The sequence below is a fragment of the Mastigoproctus giganteus genome, chromosome 9, assembly GCF_048544385.1.
Source record: "Mastigoproctus giganteus isolate SK-2022 chromosome 9, ASM4854438v1, whole genome shotgun sequence".
Taxonomy (NCBI): domain Eukaryota; kingdom Metazoa; phylum Arthropoda; class Arachnida; order Uropygi; family Thelyphonidae; genus Mastigoproctus; species Mastigoproctus giganteus.
In genome coordinates this window covers 202,016,421-202,035,614 of record NC_143583.1, presented here as the reverse complement: position 1 = coordinate 202,035,614, position 19,194 = coordinate 202,016,421, and the positions used below count along the sequence as shown (strand labels likewise).

General features: G+C 36.7%; 1 protein-coding gene across 1 annotated transcript in view; it reads right to left on the bottom strand.

The window, feature by feature from the left end:
* LOC150081033 (uncharacterized) overlaps nt 1-19,194 on the bottom strand; it is a 278,288-nt gene that overhangs the window by 74,422 nt on the left and 184,672 nt on the right. Inside the window, exon 15 of the mRNA XM_090380894.1 lies at nt 11,411-11,469. Within this exon, the coding sequence (XP_090237020.1) occupies nt 11,411-11,469 (59 nt within the window). The remainder of the gene's footprint in view (nt 1-11,410; nt 11,470-19,194) is intronic.

Sequence of the window (19,194 nt, the reverse complement as noted above, 5' to 3'; positions counted from 1 at the left end):
CATTCCTCCATGTGGTGTGGGCGCCACACCTCGACCCCTGCTTACGTTGGTTCACACCTGGGTGGTCACCCACCATGTGCTTGTGCATGGAGGTTATACCCAGGATTACTAACAGTCCCACCATCGTGAAGGTGCAAGCAGAGGATTTGGTTGTCACAGACCGTCCGGACTTCGCCGAAATTGGGTCCACTTGACTTGAGTGTCACCCGAATATCGGTTCCATCAGCGTTTTAGACTCCCAGGTAGCAAGTACAGCTTGTCTGGCATATCTGAGAGAATGTCTGTGACAACCTCAAGGACCATTAATATAAAAATAAAATTAATATAAAAATAAAATTAATACATACACAAGTAGCATGGCAAAACAGTAGTGCGAAAAATTAACATAAAAATAAATCAACAGGGAAGGGAAAGTAAAGGTACAAGATTGAATCTGTAGCCGAAAGTCTCCAAATAATTTAAGTTCAATTAAATGCAATTAATAATAAATCCATTTAAATTTAAAATATAAAGCCAATTATGTAATAATTTAGTGGCACCCCCTTTTAAGGTACCAATTCCGAGATACTTATACTAATGTGCACATAGTAATGCTTGGGAACACAAGTTTAAACTTCACACTATGATATTGCTGCTACTGTAGAAATTTCTGGTGCAAGGGCTATTTAGGCCATATTGTACCTATCAATGTAGTTGAATCTAGATGTGAGCACTACAATGCGACTCCTATTACTCAAATGGAATATTTCCAGCACACTTAAGATTTTTCAGCTCAACTTGCAGAATGGTTGCACTTACAGCTGTTAGAATTTGAGTTATGATGTGATCAGTGACTGTGGTGATAGAACAAGACTGAATAATCTGATAATCAAAAGGGACTTTGTACACAGTATTTTATCCAATATATTTTGAAAAATTTCCATTTTATTTGAGTTTCAGATCACGTGGAGTACAATGCTGGAGCTCTGCATGTTAATATTATGCCATATGGTACAATGCTGGAGGAAGGAAGCCCAAGCCATTTACTGCACCAACCAAAAAAATAATAAATAAGTGCATAAATAACATAAAATAAAATACACTAACTATTTGACTTCCCTCCTCACTTATGAAACTATCCAGCTCACCTTTGAATCTGCCCAAGCTGTCAGCCTCAACCACCCAGGGACAACTCCAGAAATCAATGACTTACTGAAGAAAACATCCTGCAATCCAGTCTAAATTTGAATTTATGGCCTTTCTTCTGGATTCATTTATAAAAGTGTAAATTTCAACTGCATGCATTTTACTTTCTCCTTTTACAGCCTTATACACTTCAATTAGAAATCTCACAAGGTGCCTAGCTCTGTAGCCAACATATATGAAGTCTTTCACCATATGGACATTCTCCTGCCAATCTCATCAAGCATGCTGCCTGTCTTTGGATCCTTTCAAGAAGTTCAATATATTTTTTTTAGGTGCAGTTTCTATACTTGAAAACAGTATTCCAAGTGTGATCCTATAACTGTCTGATACAGTGGAATTGTAACTTCCCTACAAGCAATTTTCAATACATAAATAGACACACCAAGGGTTTTCCTTCCATCTGTCTACACTGCTCAGAGAATTTTGCATCTGACTGCATTGTAACTATAAATCCCTTCCTTATTCTACTTTTTTTAATTTAACCCCACTAACTGTTTGAATTACTTTGTAGTTGCTATCACCCAAGTGTAGGAAGACTTTGCATTTTGTTACAAAAAAACTCAGCTGCTACTTTGCTGACCATCCCTGAAGTCTAGTTGAGCTCTCCCGAAAAAGTGCTACTTGGTCACTTTCAATCAGGTGTTGATCAACTATTCTACTGACCTTGACATCATCTGCAAATTTGCTATTTACACTCTGTATCCTTAAACTGATGACAATCAAGAAAACCAAAAACAGTGGTTCCAGTACCCACCCTTGGGGAACTCCACTTTTTACACAGTGCAGCCTGAATGGTAATTATTAATAACAACCCTCTGCCTCCTACCCTTTAGCCACACTATGATCCATCTAAGCATTTTTCCTGTGATTCCAATATGTTCCGCATTACAACATTATTTCCTACATCCAGCTCATGAGCGACTTTGTCAAAATAAATGATCCTGTATTTCACTCTTAATCACTGCCTCCATGACTTTCCCCTACCACTGAAGTCAGTCTGACCAATCAATCAGTAGTTATCCACTTCGCTCTTAGAACCACCTTTACTTATTGGCAATATACTGGTACTTATCCAATACAAAAGAATTTCTGAGTTCATTGATATCCTCATAATTAACCTTAATGGTTCCATACATTCTCTTGAGAGCTCCCTCCAACTTACTGGATATATATACTAACAACCACAAGAGACTTATTCATCCTTAAGCTTGAAAGCATTTCTAAAAAATTATGCTCAGAAATTTCAATATTACTAATTTTGTGCTTCCCAGCTTCATGCATACAGTTTCTCCTCACTATGAAGGGTCTTTCTTCTGTAATTATCAATGCAAAGTATCTCTTAAATTCATCTGCAATATCAGCTGGGATATCTAAATCTTACCCCATTTTTTACAGAAAGGGTCTGATCTAATTCATTCTTCTCTTCTTTGTATTTACATATGACAAAATCTCCTTGTTCCTGGGGTATCTTAATCTGTCTTTGCCAGTGCAATCTTTTCTGGTACTATTACAGATCAATTTGTTGCTGATATAGGCTTTAATACTTTTCATTGTTCTGTAACTTTCTCATACCATATTCATCTGCTATATTAAATACACTAGTTCATTATTCATCCACCTTGACATCCTCCTTTTGCATTTTCTTAATGGTATATGTACATTCAAGGCTTCTGTGACTATAGCTTTAAAGGTATGCCATATAATTGTAATGTATTTGTATTCTAAGCTATCTCCTTAGTTGATAGTGGCCGTAATAATCTCCTTTCCTTAAATGAAAACCCATTCCTTTGCCTTTAATAATTCTCTCTCTCTCTTTTTCCCCCCTCCCCTCATCATCCAATGATCTCCACAATCGTTCCTTGCTGATAGTTTCTGTACTGTAAGTCTTCTTATGTTATCTGGTTCATGGGTGATAATCAGGTCTACCAGATAAGAGAAACCACAGCACTCAAATCTTAATTCTATGTAACATGCCCGATGTCAGACAGAACTGAGACTGGAGTGTTGATGGATGGTCTACTACATGTAGCTTAGATGGGTGCTGGTTCAAGAGTACTAAATGAGCCCATTTTGCAGTTGATGTGCATTAGGGCTTGCATAAAACCAAGAAATTTCAAAACCGAGTTTAACCGAAGTTTACTCTTAAAACCGGTTTTAAAACCAATTTTCTCAAACTTAGGGAAAACAATTAAAAGCTTATAACACAGGTATTTATTTTATCTTGGGTAGATCGTACAAATCGTAATCAAATCTTTTAAACAAAATCTATTACCTCTTAGAGTAAAAAATTTAAAATGCTCCAAAAAAGTAACCAGCTTGAGATTATACAAAATTACAAATTGTATTCAAATCCTTTGAATAAAAACTATCTTCTCGTATAGTAAACAAAAAAATAATAAGCCCTATAATAATAATAATAATAATACAATAAAGAATACAATTTTATTTATCAAGAGAATTCGTTTACAATAAATGAACTTGTTAAGAAAAGTAAATTTCTTGACAACACAAGTTGTAATTCTTCCTTTACAACAGTTTTGTACAAATTTGTTATCTTACAGAAAAGACTATGAAGTCACTACACATAGTATATTCCACACTGTAAACAGAGGTAGTAGTTTATCTGCATATCAATTCTAATCTACTGTGTCATTGAGTATCAAGAATTTTCTTATTAGGAATTTTAATTTTAATTTTAAATTAATAATAATAATAATAATAATAATAAATAAATAAAAATAATGTGAAAAAAAAACAGCTTGAGGAAATTACTCTACTATTTATTGCTCAGCTTTTTCTGAAAATGATCCTTTAAAAAACACAGTATATTAAGCATTTTTCCTGATAGACTTGACCTTATTTTTGTGTTAAAGAGACCAGTGATCGAAAACACTCTCTCAGATTGGACACTTGTTGGTTTAATGGTCAGCAGTGCTCTATAAACTTTCTCCAGCTTTTCACTTCTACTGCTAGTTGCCTCCAAAATTTTAAATTCTTTGCTGATTTCCAATTCACTCGGATATTTTGAAGGCTCTTCAGTTAATCTCTTTATTACACTATCATACTCTCGCATGAGTGTATCTCAACATCGGAACTAGACGAGTCTTTGTTTTCTTCTAAAAGAACAGTTCGTTTATTTTCAGTTTCTTCATTCAACGCTAAGACTCCTTCGGAATGTTTTGCAAACAATCTCTGATAAATCTCTTCAGCATGCTTTTTCAAAACATGCTAACTTGCCACAGTTTGGCAATTTCGTCTTGCATTGTAACGCTGCAAAAGGCTTTGGTGAAACTTTAAAGAAAATGGGTTTTCTGCTGTATCAAGCTTAGCAAGCAGAAATTCTATTGAAGACTCTGCTTTAAGTAAGTTATCTTCTGAGGTTATAGCCTTCAGAATCATTTCAACTGGTCGCAAAGTTTCACATTGCAATTCAAGCAACACAAAAAGCATTTGGAATGCAAATTTTCAATTTCAAAAATCTCTCAATCATATAGAATGTGCTATCCCATCTATTCTTGCAATCTAATATAAGTTTATATTCTTTCCCATTAAATTTTGATTTAACAAAATTTTGTAAAATGTCATTTTTGGTAGGCGATTTTCGAAAAAGCTTGCAAATTTTTCTGACTTTGTTAATAGTTTGTGCAATATTGGCCATTGGATTGAAGAAATAAATGAGCTCATCAGTAAAGTCGGTTTGATAAAGCATGCCTTGCTGTCTTTCTTCAACTTCTTCATCATTACTACTTTCTTCATTATTTTCATTTTCTTCATTGTCTTTGGGAGACTCAGAGACTGTGGCACCATAATTGATTGCTTTTTCATAAAGTACATCTATAACTGACAGATGTATACAATGGGCTATGCATTGTTGATGATTAGGCGTAATTTGCTTGCCAAACTTAATCATCATTGCTGCTCTTCATCGATAGTGCAGGGAACAATATCCTCATCCAAGTTCAAACCAAATTCCTTCAAGTGTCCATTCACAATTTGCTCAATTCTTTTGCTATCAAGTGAACCATTAATCTCAATAAGACCAAACGACCAATGACTGTCTTTTGAATGCACATTTATATTCACATACCTTTTATTTTGTATAGCCGTATATTCATTTAGAGTCAATGAATACCGTGCACCCAAAACCAATGAATTTTTGAAATGCTGAATGAGTTCTTCTTTCTTAGTTTTATAATAATTCAGAACCATATTTTTAATTCCATTCACTGAGGCTGGTGGTAATTTATCGTATTTATTTCTCTGAAGGTGAAGGCTTGATTGTATAAACTCACTCTTGGCAATTGAATTAAAAGAAAATCCATCTAAAGCAGCTAATTTTGAAATCTCTTCTTCCATAGATTTTTTAACAATAAAGTTTTCTAATGTTCTTACCATTTTTACGGAAGGTACACGTTATCTTGTTTAATGTCAATCTGATGCATTTTCTTTAAATGCAACATCAAAGATGATGTAGATCCTCCAGACGACTTCATTATCTTCTGATATTTCGAACATTGTGCTTCATATTTGCTTTTCGAGCAAAATAATTCCATACATTTGATTTCATCTTAAACATATTAAGAGTAATAGACATTAATTAGTAGGAATTTATATCACCGACAATTTTAAATAAAAATATTGAAGATAACAAAGGCACAATACTATGCATCACTCCTGCAAGCACTGAATGAAGAGTCTAAACGAGGCAAGTTTCAAAATTTTCACGAAAGAAATTTTTTATTTATTTACTTGCAATTTTTTTTCCCAATTAAATCTATTGTATTTTCAAAATTACATAAAAGCTAAATTATGGTGAAGCTGCTTTTTGGAGAACATTTGATCGCAAATTTAATAGGAATAAAGAAGCAAAAAACTTTCTACGATTGAAATTTGATGCAATATTCAGCGAATCTGTTTCTAGTGGGTAACCATCAATAAGGCGCATTCCATAGCTTGCTTGGCGAGCAAGATAGATGGAACGGAGAAATGTTGAGCATTTCTTTTTACACTATCGCTCCGACTCACTCAGTCGTAAATGAGTACACCTGCATCGTGCCATGATACAGGTGGGAAGATAAAAAGGTACCCCTCCTAGATTTGGGCCACTTGCCCATGAGATTCGTACCAAAACATAAAATAAAATTAAATTAAATAAAAAACATGTTTAAAACATATAGCAGTTGAACGATCCAGACAAACGAACAAACAAAAGAAAATGTGCATAACAAAAAACTATATTCGAGGGCTAACTAAGAAAATATTCAAATCCGGTTTTAGAAGCTCGGTTTCAGTTTTAATAACTCAATATGAAAACCGATTTAACCGGTTTTATAAAACCAGTTTGCAAGCCCTAATGTGCATGAAGGAATCGACATCTACTTGAGTTTCTACAGCTAGGCAATTTAAAGCATTTTTAGCTAGAACTCATGCATTTTGGCATAGTTGATTTAGCTTAGTTTCTTGCCTCTTCGTATGAAACCTGTTTCTGTATTTTTTACCAAATGTCCATAAATCACATATGGGCAATTTGGGAATGTACAGACATGACAGTGCATCTTTTATGTCTCAGCTGATTCTTGAAGAAACACTTCCAGTCCAAGAATGCAGTATCTTGTGTTATGTACACTGGTGTGTCCTGTTCAGAAATAGCAGCAAAGCTCTAGACATGCAATATTTTTTAGCAATGGCTTCACTTCTTAAAAAGAAACTCTTAACACTCTGCACTGTGTAATTAAAAAAAAGGAAAAAACCCTCTTGCTTGCAAAAATTAGGAAATGGATAGCTATGAATTTCATGATTCTCGTGCTTTGAACTATATTTGCTCATGTGTGGGCCAGAAGCAGAGAACCATCCAAAGCATCACTTTCAATCAGGATTGGCCAACCCGTGGCATGTGTAGCTCCTGCAGGTGGTATGCCTCCAAGCATGAAAAAAATAACATAAAAAAATTGATTTAAAAATCAGAACTGAGACTGATCACATACTGTTTAAAATTCTACTTTTTTTGTTAGTAAATAAAATTGAGGTTTCAACTCGATAAAAATCTATGTTATTCACACAAGTTTTTCAACTGGCAGAACAAAATGAAAAACATTTTTAGCACAGAAGGAAAGTCTTTAGATTGATTTGTTTGATCTAGTGTGGTTGGTTAATTTGCCATTTCTAGCTGACATAACAGGTCATCTGAATGAATTAAGCAAGTTCTTTAAAGGCTACAATTGCTTTATCATGCACTTTCCTTCAGCTGTAGAGGTTTTAAATATGAAATTACTGCTTTAGGAGCACCAGCTAAGGAAAGGCATTTTCTGCATGTGGGAGAAATGCAGGAGCACTCAAAGGAAAATTTCAATATCAAGAAATTTCCCAGAATTATCCATGATATTCATGTTAAATAAAAATGATTTTATGTTTTTCTGAACTTGAAAAAATTCAGATATTCAACTTTATGCTCGATGTGGATGTAAGCAAAGCAAATGAGACATGGTGTCACACAGATATAAGGAATGCAGAACTGGAATTTGAGGAGTACAATATGTACAGGAAGGATAGACAAGATAGGACGGGAGGAGGTGTTATATTATTAGTTAAGAAACACATAAAATCCAAGAAAGTGAAGCCAGTCGACATTGCTGGACTGTGCAGTGTCGAGTCAGTTTGGTGTGACATAAGCATTGGGAGATCAAAATTGAGAGTAGGAGTGTGTTATAGGTCTCAAGACTCTGATTAGTATAATAAGAAACTGTACAGGGAAATAGAGTGGGCCAGTAAATCAGAAAGTCTTATAATGGGGGATTTTAATTTCCCAGATATTGACCGGAATTTGTGGGTTGGTCACTCACACACTAGCAAGGCTTTTGTGAATTTATTGGATGATTGTTTTCTACAGCAGCATGTTTGGGAGGCAACTAGATGGAGTAATACTCTTGATCTGATTATCAGCAGTGATTATTCTTGCATTAAGAATCTGCAGATAAAGGAACCATCAGGTGGCAGTGATCACAGTGTGCTTAATTGGGATTTACTCAAAGAGGTAACTACCATCAGGGGAAAAGGAAACGGTTTTTGCTTTCGTAAAGGTGACTACGGTAGTCTGAGACAGTATTTAAATTCTATACGGTAGGATGAACTGATGATGTTACAAACAGCAAATTCAAAATGGGAAGCATTCAAACGATTTATCTTGGAAGCTACTAGGATTTACATACCAACTAAGAAATATTGTTCAAGGTTTAGGCCTAAATGGATGTCAGATGAACTAATGAGACATGTGGCAGAGAAGAAAAATGCATGGGATACATATAAATTAATGGGGGTGACATGGAAGCCTATGATAGATATAAGCTGGTCTGTAACCAAGTCAAAAAGGAGATTAGGCAGGCAAAGGCAGATTATGAGAAATCCTTGGCAAAGGATGCAAAGAAAAACAACGAAGAGTTCTATACCTATGTAAACTCTAAAAGGAAAGGGATGAATCAGATTGGTCCACTGGATATTGATGGTTCAACTGTTAATGATCCTGCTCAGGTGGCTAACAAACTAAATGAGTATTTTGCATCTACATTCACCCATGAGGAGTTATTCAGGTAGGGGATTCCAGAGGTGAGTTAAACTCTGGCAGTGAGCCGGATTATTTTGTAATAACTGAGAGGAAAGTGGAGGAGAAATTGTTGAAGATAAACATAAAAAAGGCACCCGGGGTGGACGGGATCTATCCAGTTGTATTAAAGGAGGCAGCAAAGGAAGTAAGCAAGCAAACCCATAGCCATAATTATGAGAGCTTCTTTGGACTCAGGGGAGGTCCCATGGACTAGAGATGTGCAAATGTGACCCCAATTCACAAAGGAGGATCAAAGGGATCAACAAGTAATTATAGACCTGTTAGTTTAACTTCTGTTCCAGGAAAATTAATGGAGGCACTGTTTAAAGAAGCACTGCAGGATCATCTAGACAAGACTTCAGTTATAGCTCGGACACAGAATGGTTTTGTTAAGGGAAAGTCTTGCCTGACCAATTTGATTGGATACTACTATGTGGTCACAAAGGAACTGGATGCGGGGAATAACTTTGATATCATATATTTGGATCTTAGGAAGGCTTTTGATACTGTTGCACATGGAAGACTGCTGCACAAATTGGAGCAGTGTGGCATTGGAGGCAAATTGCTGCTAGGGATAAAAGGGATGGTTGAATGGGAGTAGACAGAGAGTGGTAATCAATGGACACTGCTCATCGTGGACTAATGTTATTAGTGGAATCCCTCAGGGTTCTGTATGGGGTCCATTGTTGTTTTCTGTATTTATAAATGATACTGATGATGGTATATCAAGCTTAATGTCCAAGTTTGCAGACGATATGAAGGATGGCAGGGTTGTTAAGGACACTAATGACAGTACACTGCTGCAACAAAATCTAGAAAAGTTGAGCAGATGGGCTGAGAGGTGGCAAATGAAGTTTAACTTTGACAAATGTAAAGTACTACATATGGGAAGCAGCAACCCCAGTGTGACGTATCAACTCTGTGGTACTACACTGACAGTGGTAGAGAACAAAAAGGACCTGGGGGTAATTGTGCAGGCAGATATCTGCAAGAGTAGCTCAAAGTGTCTTGTCAATGATATACAGGAATTTTTTCTAGAAGGAATAAGGAGGTGATTATCCCCTTATATAAGGCAATGGTCAGGCCACACCTTGAGTACTCTATACAGGTCTGAGGCCTCATTTTAAGAAGGATGTAGTGCTGTTGGATCGAGTAAAGAAAAGGGCAACAAAATTAGCAACAAGATAGAACAAAGGATTGCTCTTACAAAGAAAGGCTTAAATTTTGCAAATTACGGTGTCTAGAGACTAGGCTTGGTTTTTTGGTTTTTTTTTTTAGGAGCATTAGCAACTAAGGCCATATTGCTCCGGGATATGCGGTGGTCATTTCCTGACCTTTCCGCATCCTCCGTATTTGGTGGTGACGGGCTCGAACCCCGGTCTAATCAAGAAACATGTGCTACGCACTGCTGCTCCTTCCCACCTGGCTACGGAGGCGCCAGAGAGACTAGGCACCTGAGAGATGATCTGATTGAGGTATATAAAGCCTTGAATGGTTTGAGCATGCTCAATGCTGATGGAATTCTTCCTCTTGCTCAGAATAATCATTTGAGAGGGCATAAATTCAAATTGAGGAAAGAGATGTAGAATAGATGTGCGGAAGTTTGCCTTTAGACAGCGGGTGGTTGGTTGGTGGAACAGACTTCCATCCTTTGTTGTGGAAGTTGATAGCTTAAATAAATTTAAGGCTGAGCTGAACAGGTACTGATGCTGCATAAGCTTGCTTTCTTGCATCATATGTGTCTACTAATGCTAATATAAATGCAAGTACTCATGCTGCAATATGATCATCTGCTGAAGAATAAATTCACTGACCTGCCTCTGCTTGAATTCTGAATTAGTCACTGTTTCAAACACATGTTGAATAGATAGTGATTGCATTTTCCTGATGCTTCCCTGGATATAGTTTCCTCTTTCAGTTAGAATAAGCTATTCAAAGAAAATACTCTATATCTGAAACTTTGCTGAAATAAGTTTTCCTCCATCCTTCCTTGACAAAACTATAATCTAAATTGTTGACCACACCATACAAGACTTGGTTTTCTGGAATTGTACAATATGGCTTACAGTTCCAGATAAGTATTACTCACACAGAGAATCAGTAAATTTCTTCATAAAGAGTTCTAATGATAACGAACTTTGAACAACTGAAAATTTATGAGAATGCTTTATTTGGCAAAGAACCAAGAGGCTTAACTGACACACACGTGCACGCACGCATGCACACAATATTTAATGTCTGTGAGAAATAAAATTCAATTATTTTCAATTGTTTACAGCTAGCAAAAAAAGGTGCAGAGATTTAAACTTAAGCTACCTTTTAAGCCTGCATAACCTCCTGTTGCATTATATTCTACTCATTAGTCATTGTCACTCTCTCTCTCTCTCTCTCGATTTTTCTAAAGATTCTAGCACCATAGATATGCTAACTTATACATTAAGAACTACTCAGCACATGCATTACAAACATTTGAAACTTTCAGAAACAAACCTATTGCATTTTTTTTACAAGGTTTACAGAACACATTAAATATTTTTACAATGTACTGAATCTACAATGTACAGGAAATCACTACTACAATTATTACAATCATTATGATATGTTTTATATTAAATGGTTGGTACTTACTACATTTGAAGAATCCTTAAATCCCTTTCTTTTTGTAAATGGGTTTATAGAAAGTGAACCTTGATAATTATTTAAAAGAAAAAAAAAGGTTATGTTTAATATCATTAAATTTTAATACAAATATAATCATATTCAATATATTATAATTTTTAACAATTGCTTCACAGACAAAAAAAAAGATTTAAATGGCAGTAATATATTATTTTCATAAGCTTTCTAAATATCTCGCCAGGTGCAGTGTTGGCAACAAGGTTTTATGGGATCGTCGACCAGGCAACTTTCATTCCCTCTCCCCGGTGGGGTGGGGGGAGGGGATGGTTTTTTTTTGTCTCCTCTCCTCACATCCCCTTTTCCCTTCTGGTGGAGTATCTGCCTGCCCCACTGACTTTCTTGGTGGGTGCCTTCTCTGTTGCCCCCATATTTCTGTCTTTCCCCTCCAGTCTTCTTCCCCCTACTCTGTCTAAACCATCAGCGGATGCCCCATACATCAAAAATTTAAATGCTGAAATTCAAACTGCTTACCTCTTGGCCTAACCAAATTCCAGCGATCTCCCTTTTTTTTCTTTTTTTTTTAGGCCCTAGCCACTGAAATCTCAGGAAACTAAGTGACAGGACCTGCCAGAGTACAACTAAACCTACTGGGTTTCCTGGTCTGCCTCCATGGGGCAAAAGTGGGGCAACGTTGGGCCTCAGCACAGCTAAACAACCAGATGAACAACAGTACACAACACTACACTAGCACAATGTCCATACACTTTTAAATCTCTGGCATTTCCAGCGAATTGGCACACCCACAATGTAAGCAACACGGAGATGGAGGAAACCTCTGGTGCCGCTTGACACTAAACTCACTTTACACTTTACTATCCATACACTCTTGGAACATCTTAACTATAGCACTCCATGAAGAGCTTGCAAGGTTTGCAGTTTTCAGAATATTGCCACTCTTCAGCCAGTAGCTGATAATCATTCCTTTTTCAAAGTCCATCAGATCACGTCCATTGCCTATGTCAATCAAATACATCATACGGACTGTGTACCACAAACCTGCAGTATCACAGTTAGTGGTTCTCTCTGCACCTGTGTGCCATCAGGTGGGGAGCAAAGGATGATTTATAAAACATGGATAGGGTGGTCAGAATGCTTTGAATGGATGGTGCATATATTATATTGCCATAAAAAGATGCAACCACCTACATAAGAGGGATCCGGAAAAGTTGTCCCCCCGCATTTCACCCTTGGCACATTTCGCCCCCGACACATTTCGCCCCCAGTAGATAATGAATAGGCTATAGAAATGTAAATAATACACCTAATTTTTTATTAATTCTAATTTATTTTGTTTTAATAGAATGAATGAATCAATCAAAGGTAAAGGTAATCAAATCAAAGGTAATCAATCATAGAATAAATGCACATTATTATTGTTTAAAACTTGAAGTTGTATGCAATGCCTCTAAGGTAATCAATCACATTACGATTTTGAAAATCTTGGACTATTCTTTTGATTCTAGCAGAAATTGCAGCATACTTCTTGTTCCATCAGAAAACCACTCCTGGCTACGCACCAATAACTGAAGATTGTTACTAGTGGAAAAAATAAGCATGCAACCCGGGAGCAGTTCGTCCTCAGAATCATACATTAAAAACTGTTTAATAGATTTGATAATTGAGAGCTATTAAGCGCTTGATAATTCCTATATTCTATTATATTATAAATCAACAGGGATTACCTTTACTTTAAATATAGGAAGCTTCTTTTCCAACTCTCCTAGTCCAACTCGCTAATAATTATTGAGGATGGCGATATCAATTTTGCAAAACAGGTGGGACGTCTTCCCCACTGTCAGAACCGTAGTGTTCAGACCGCGCGGTCTCAACAATGAGCACTCGAGACTTCTGTCTTTAAACGCCATACCTCTGGCAGCAAGGAAACCATTATGTGGATTGGTATAAAATGAGATTTTTGAAGGTCTAAACTGTTTAATAAATATGGACCGATTATTTCTTTTGGTCCTGTTGCTGGACTTTAGAGTTAAATTTAGGGGTCTACTCATTATCTACTGGGGGAAAAATGTGCGAGGCGAAATGCGGGAGCGGAATGTGGGGGGGGGCCACTTTTCTGTAAACCACATAAGATATGTACAAAGATAAACTGAACACACTTCTGCAGGACAATAAGATCCTCCAATTAACCACTCTGTCAACCTTTGTATTATCAATAAACTTAGACATTAAACTTGATAAGCTTTAACAGTATTTTTAATAAATGATGAAAATAATAAGTGGCCCAGCATTGAACACTGAGGGATTCTGCTAATATAACATTAGTCTAAAAAAGGTAGTGTCCATTAATAACCTTCCGCATTACATTAATAGTGTTCTGAAACATAACTATCACTTTATCCATAACCCCTTATGCCACACTGCTCCAATTTGTACAACAGTCTTTCATGTGTTTTGATATTGTTTCATGTGAAACAGTATCAAAAGATTTAATAAATTCCTACTACATGATGTTAAAATTATTTTTGCACTTACCCGGTAGTTTCTTTATCAACAAAATATCTGAAGCACAGAATCTGGATATTTCATATGAGAAACAAAGGGAAAATTTTAGGCTGACAAGAATTTTTCAACAGGGAAGATGCAAGAAAAGGGAAGAGGAGGTGGGAGAGAGAGAGGGACACACAGATAGAAAAATGTTACAGATAATACATTTTGCACTTTCAGATCCTAATCTTCTTTAAAAACAGATGACTTTCCAAGCTCCATTGCTAGTTTACAATGAAACTACTGTCAGCCACAGTTAAGACTCAGCACTTCATTCTAAATCCTCCTACTGCTTGCCCTGATTAGTCTAAACAATAATGAAGATAGCAAAATATCATGTAATATCAAATTCTGACATCACAAGCTCTTAACAACAGAAGAACAATTCTGAACATTATTCCAAAGGAGGACAATCCTTGCACCATTAAACAGTACTTTTTCCCCCTGGTAAAGTAAGACTTTTTAATATGAGGATAGTTCATTCGATACATCATATTCTTAAAAACTTCATTATTTTATATGAAAAGTTGTAGTTATGTGAAAACAGGAAATAAATTATAATTGCATCTCAAAATTTCACTTTCCTGGAGAATGGCAACAGTTGTTTGCCTTAAATCATTAGAAGCTGATGCTATTCAGGTGGTGTTAGGTGAATAGGAAACTGCTAGCATGGCAGGATACACAGACTAACAGCATTAATAGCCACACCAGAGGTTACTATAAGTGATTCTTGCATTGCTTCTACTGGAACATGCAGCAGCAGCAGCCTGGTTAGCAAGGTGTCAAGGATTAGAAGGTAAGCAGGAGGTCCTCATGGAGCAAGCAAACACATGGTCCTGTGTCAGGATTACTAAAAGTAAAAACAAGAGTGTGTATACTTGCATGTACACTGTTGTTTTGTTTGTTATTTGGTTTTTAGGAGCATTAGCAACTAAGGCCATATTGCTCCGGGATATGCGGTGGTCATTCCCTGACCTTTCCGCATCCTCCGTATTTGGTGGTGACGGGCTCGAACTCCGGTCTAATCAAGAAGCGTGTGCTACGCACTGCTGCTCTTTCCCACCTGGCTACAGAGGCGCCCGCATGTACACTATTGAAAGGAGTTTAGTAAACAAGTTTGATGAATTTGACATCAAATATGATTAACAAGACATCAAACATGGACATTGGAAGGGATATCAGAAATGTGCACATTTTAGACATAACGGATGCAGAATATATACAGAATGTGTATAGAAAAGATAAACATGACAGGAGGGGGAGAATTTCCTCCAAGTTAAAAAGCACATAGAATTGTAAGGTAGTGCACACAGTCAATCGAAGTGGCCAGTGCAATGGGAAGTTGAGTTTGGTGGGACATAAGCACTGGGAAAACAAAAACAAGACTAGGATTGTGTTAGAGACCAAATGACAGCAATGAATATAATGATCAACTATACAGACAAATACAGAGTGGGCCAATAATCAGAATGTCTTATAATGGAGTATTTTAACTTTCCAGATAATGACTGGAACTTGTGGTTGGTCACTCACACAGTAGCAAGACTTTTGTAGATTTATTGGACGACCGTTTTCTACACCAACATGTCATATAGGCAATGAGAGAAAGCAATATGGTTGATCTAATTATCAACAGTGACTCTTCATGCATTAAGAATCTGAAGAAAAAGAAATTACTAGGTGGCAGTGATCGCAAAGTACTGATGTGAGATTTATTTATATATATAATATCTAGTTTGCTCTTATAAAGGTGAATACAGTGGTCTCAGACAGTTTTTAAAATGTATTCAGTGGAATCAACTGATGATGATGATATAAAAAAATAATATTGACATCATAATTCTTAGATTTCAGAATAGCTTTTGATACTGTTCCGCATAAAAGATTATTGTACAAATTGGAGCAGTGCAGCATTAGGGGCAATTTATCACTATGGATAAAGGAATGGTTGAGTGGGAAAAGACATAGAGTGATTATCAATGGGCACTGTTCTTTTTGAACAAATTCCCAGCACTGAACCCATTTTTTTTTGTTTTCAATGATGAAGGCATTAGCATAGGCATAATGCAAGAAAGAAAGCAAGCTTATGCAGCATCAGCCAAAAAAAAAAAAAAAAAAAAAAAAAAAAAAAAAAACAACCTCTGATTTCACCCCCTCCGTTCGTTCCAAATACCTGTCCAGCTCAGCCTTAAATTTATTTAGGCTATCAACTTCCACAACACAGGATGGAAGTCTGTTCCACTAACCGACTATCCGCTGGCTAAAGGCAAACTTCCGCACATCTATCCTACAACTGTCTTTCCTCAATTTGAATTTATGCCCTCTCAGGTGATTATTCTGAGCAAGAGGAAGAATCCCATTAGCATTGTGCATGCTCAAACCATTCAAGACTTTATACATCTCAATCAGATCACCTCGCAGGTGTCTAGTTTCCAAACACTGTAATCTACAAAACTTAAGCCTTTCTTCGTAAGAGCAACCCTTTGTTCCATTCATTAATCTTGTGCCCTTCTCTGTACTCTTTCCAACAGCTCTACATCCTTCTTAAAATGAGGCCTCCAGACCTGTATACAGTACTCAAGGTATGGCCTGACCATTGCCTTATACAAGGGGATAATCACCTCCTTATCCCTTCTAGAAAAATTCATGTATATCATTGACAAGACACCATGAGCTACTCTTGCAGACCATCTTCACTGCTCAGAAAACTTCATATCTGCCTGCACAATTACTCCCAGGTCCTTTTCATTCTCTACCACTGTCAGTGTAGTACCACAGAGTTCATACATTACTCTGGGGTTACTGCTTCCCAAATGTAGTACTTTACATTTGTCAATGTTAAACTTCATTTGCCACTTCTCGGCCCATCTGCTCAACTTTTCTAGATCCTGTTGCAGCAGCACACTGTCATTAGTGTCATTAACAATACTGCCAACAATACTTCGTATCATCCGCAAACTTGGACATTAAACCTGATATACCATCATCAATATCATTTATAAATACAGAAAACAACAATGGACCCAACATTGAACCCTGAGGGACTCCACTAATAACATTAGTCTACGATGAGCAGTGTCTATTGATTACCACTCTGTCTTCTCCCACTCAACCATCCCTTTATCCATAGCAGCAATTTGCCTCCAATGCCACACTGCTTCAATTTGTACAGCAGTCTTCCATGTGCATATCACACTAAAGTGTGATATGCACATGGAAGTTTGCAGATGATACAAAGGCATGGTGGTTAATAACAGTAATAAAGGTGTATTACTGAAACAAGATCTAGAAAAACTAGGCAGATGGGCTGAAAAAATGGCAATTTAAGTTTAAAATGCAAGGTACTACATAAGGGTAGCAACAATCCCAGATTGATGTACCAATTGTGTGGTAGCACATTTAGGGTAGTGGAAAATGAAAAAATACTGAGGTCTTTTTCATATCAAATGAAAAAGATCTGTGTGGTCAGATATGAAATTTTAGCAGTGCAGACAGGTTTCCAGGATAAATCATGGGGGTTCTGTCAATGACACGTAGGTATATCTGATGATATGGGTCAAAGTAATGCTTGCACTAACCTCATGAATTCTTGTTTGTTGCCACAACAGCCAATGTTGGTAAGTTGTTCTGAGAGTGGCAATGTTTCAAATGAAGGGGAAGATAAGGCTAGGGAAACAATCCTAAATAACTTCAAGAGTTGTGTCAGAGTAGTAAACTGTAGAAGATTACTTAGTCTTAACTGTGTTTAACTAGAGTAATGTCAAGAGCACTGTAAATAAAATGGCTGAATTTGAACTCCTGGTTAGGATAATTATCCTAACCTAATTATCATATGTGAATACAAGGAAGAAAAAAAAAAAAACAATCAGAATGGACCCCTGAGCACTGGGTATGGGAAAGTCTTAGATAACCCAGCTTATGTTGCATATGAATTGAACAGGTATATTGCATCTGTCTTTACTGATGAAAGACCCTTCATGCTGAGAAGACGCTGTATGAGTGAGGCTGAGCCATATGAAATTAGTGAATGTTGTAATTACAGATGACTGTTTATTAGAAAAACTTTTTAGCATAAAGGCAAGTAAGGCTCCCAGAGTTGATGCATATACCTGGTAATTTTGAGGGTGAATGCCAGGGAGTGTATTGAACCACTGAAGTTAATTATGAGGGCATCTTTGAACTTGAAGATTCCAATACATAAAGGCAATTCTAAAAGTGAAGTTGGTAACTATAGACCAGTTAGTCTGAATTCAGTGGTGGGGAAAATCTTAGAAGCAATAATTAAGAGTGCAATCCAGGAACATTTAGATAGATATAACATTCTGAATGACATACAACATGGTTTTGTTAAGGGAAAATCGTGTTTAACTAACTTAGTAGGCAATTTTGACACAGTTATTAATGAGATGGACGTAGAAAACAATTTCGACATAGTTTATTTGAATTTTAGCAAGGCATTTGACTCAGTCCCTCATGAGAGGTTACTGTACAAGCTGGAACAGGCTGGTATTACTGGAAAGATTCTACGATAGACTGCTGAGTGTCTGCAGGGTAGAAGGCAGAGGGTTGTGATTAATGAATATTATTCAGATTGGTATAATGTTGGGAGTGGGGGTCCTTGAGGATTGGTTCATGGACCCCCTTTGTTTCTCATTTTAAAAATGGCATTGCCAAAGGGATAGAAGGTGTGATGTCAAATTTGCAAACAGTGTAAAGATTGGTAGAGTCGTTGATGATCAGTGCCAAGCAGTGCTCCTTCAGAATGACTTGAGCAGACTTCAAAAATGGTCAGAGATGTGGCAACTATGTTTTAATGCAGTAAAATGCAAGTTGAGGAATAGCAATCCAAATAAATTATATACTTGGTGGGAATGAATTAAAAACAGCAGAAAAGAAAGGGATCTGGGAATTACAGTACTAGAACAGATATGAATTTTTCTGAGCAATGAAAACAGGCAGCCAAGAAAGCCCACGGCATCCTATCAATGATTTATCAAACATTATTGTTATGTCACTGTATAAGGAAATTCTACCGACAACATTGGAATACTATGCTCAAGAATAGAGACATCTGATAAAAGACATTGAGTTTCTTGAAAGAGTCCAAAGATGGGCAACGCACATGGTGAGGTTGACAAAAGGACAACTGCACAAGGAAAGACTCTGATTATGTGGGCTACAACACTTGGCAACCAGGCACCACAGTGGTGAACTCATTGGGGTTTATACGG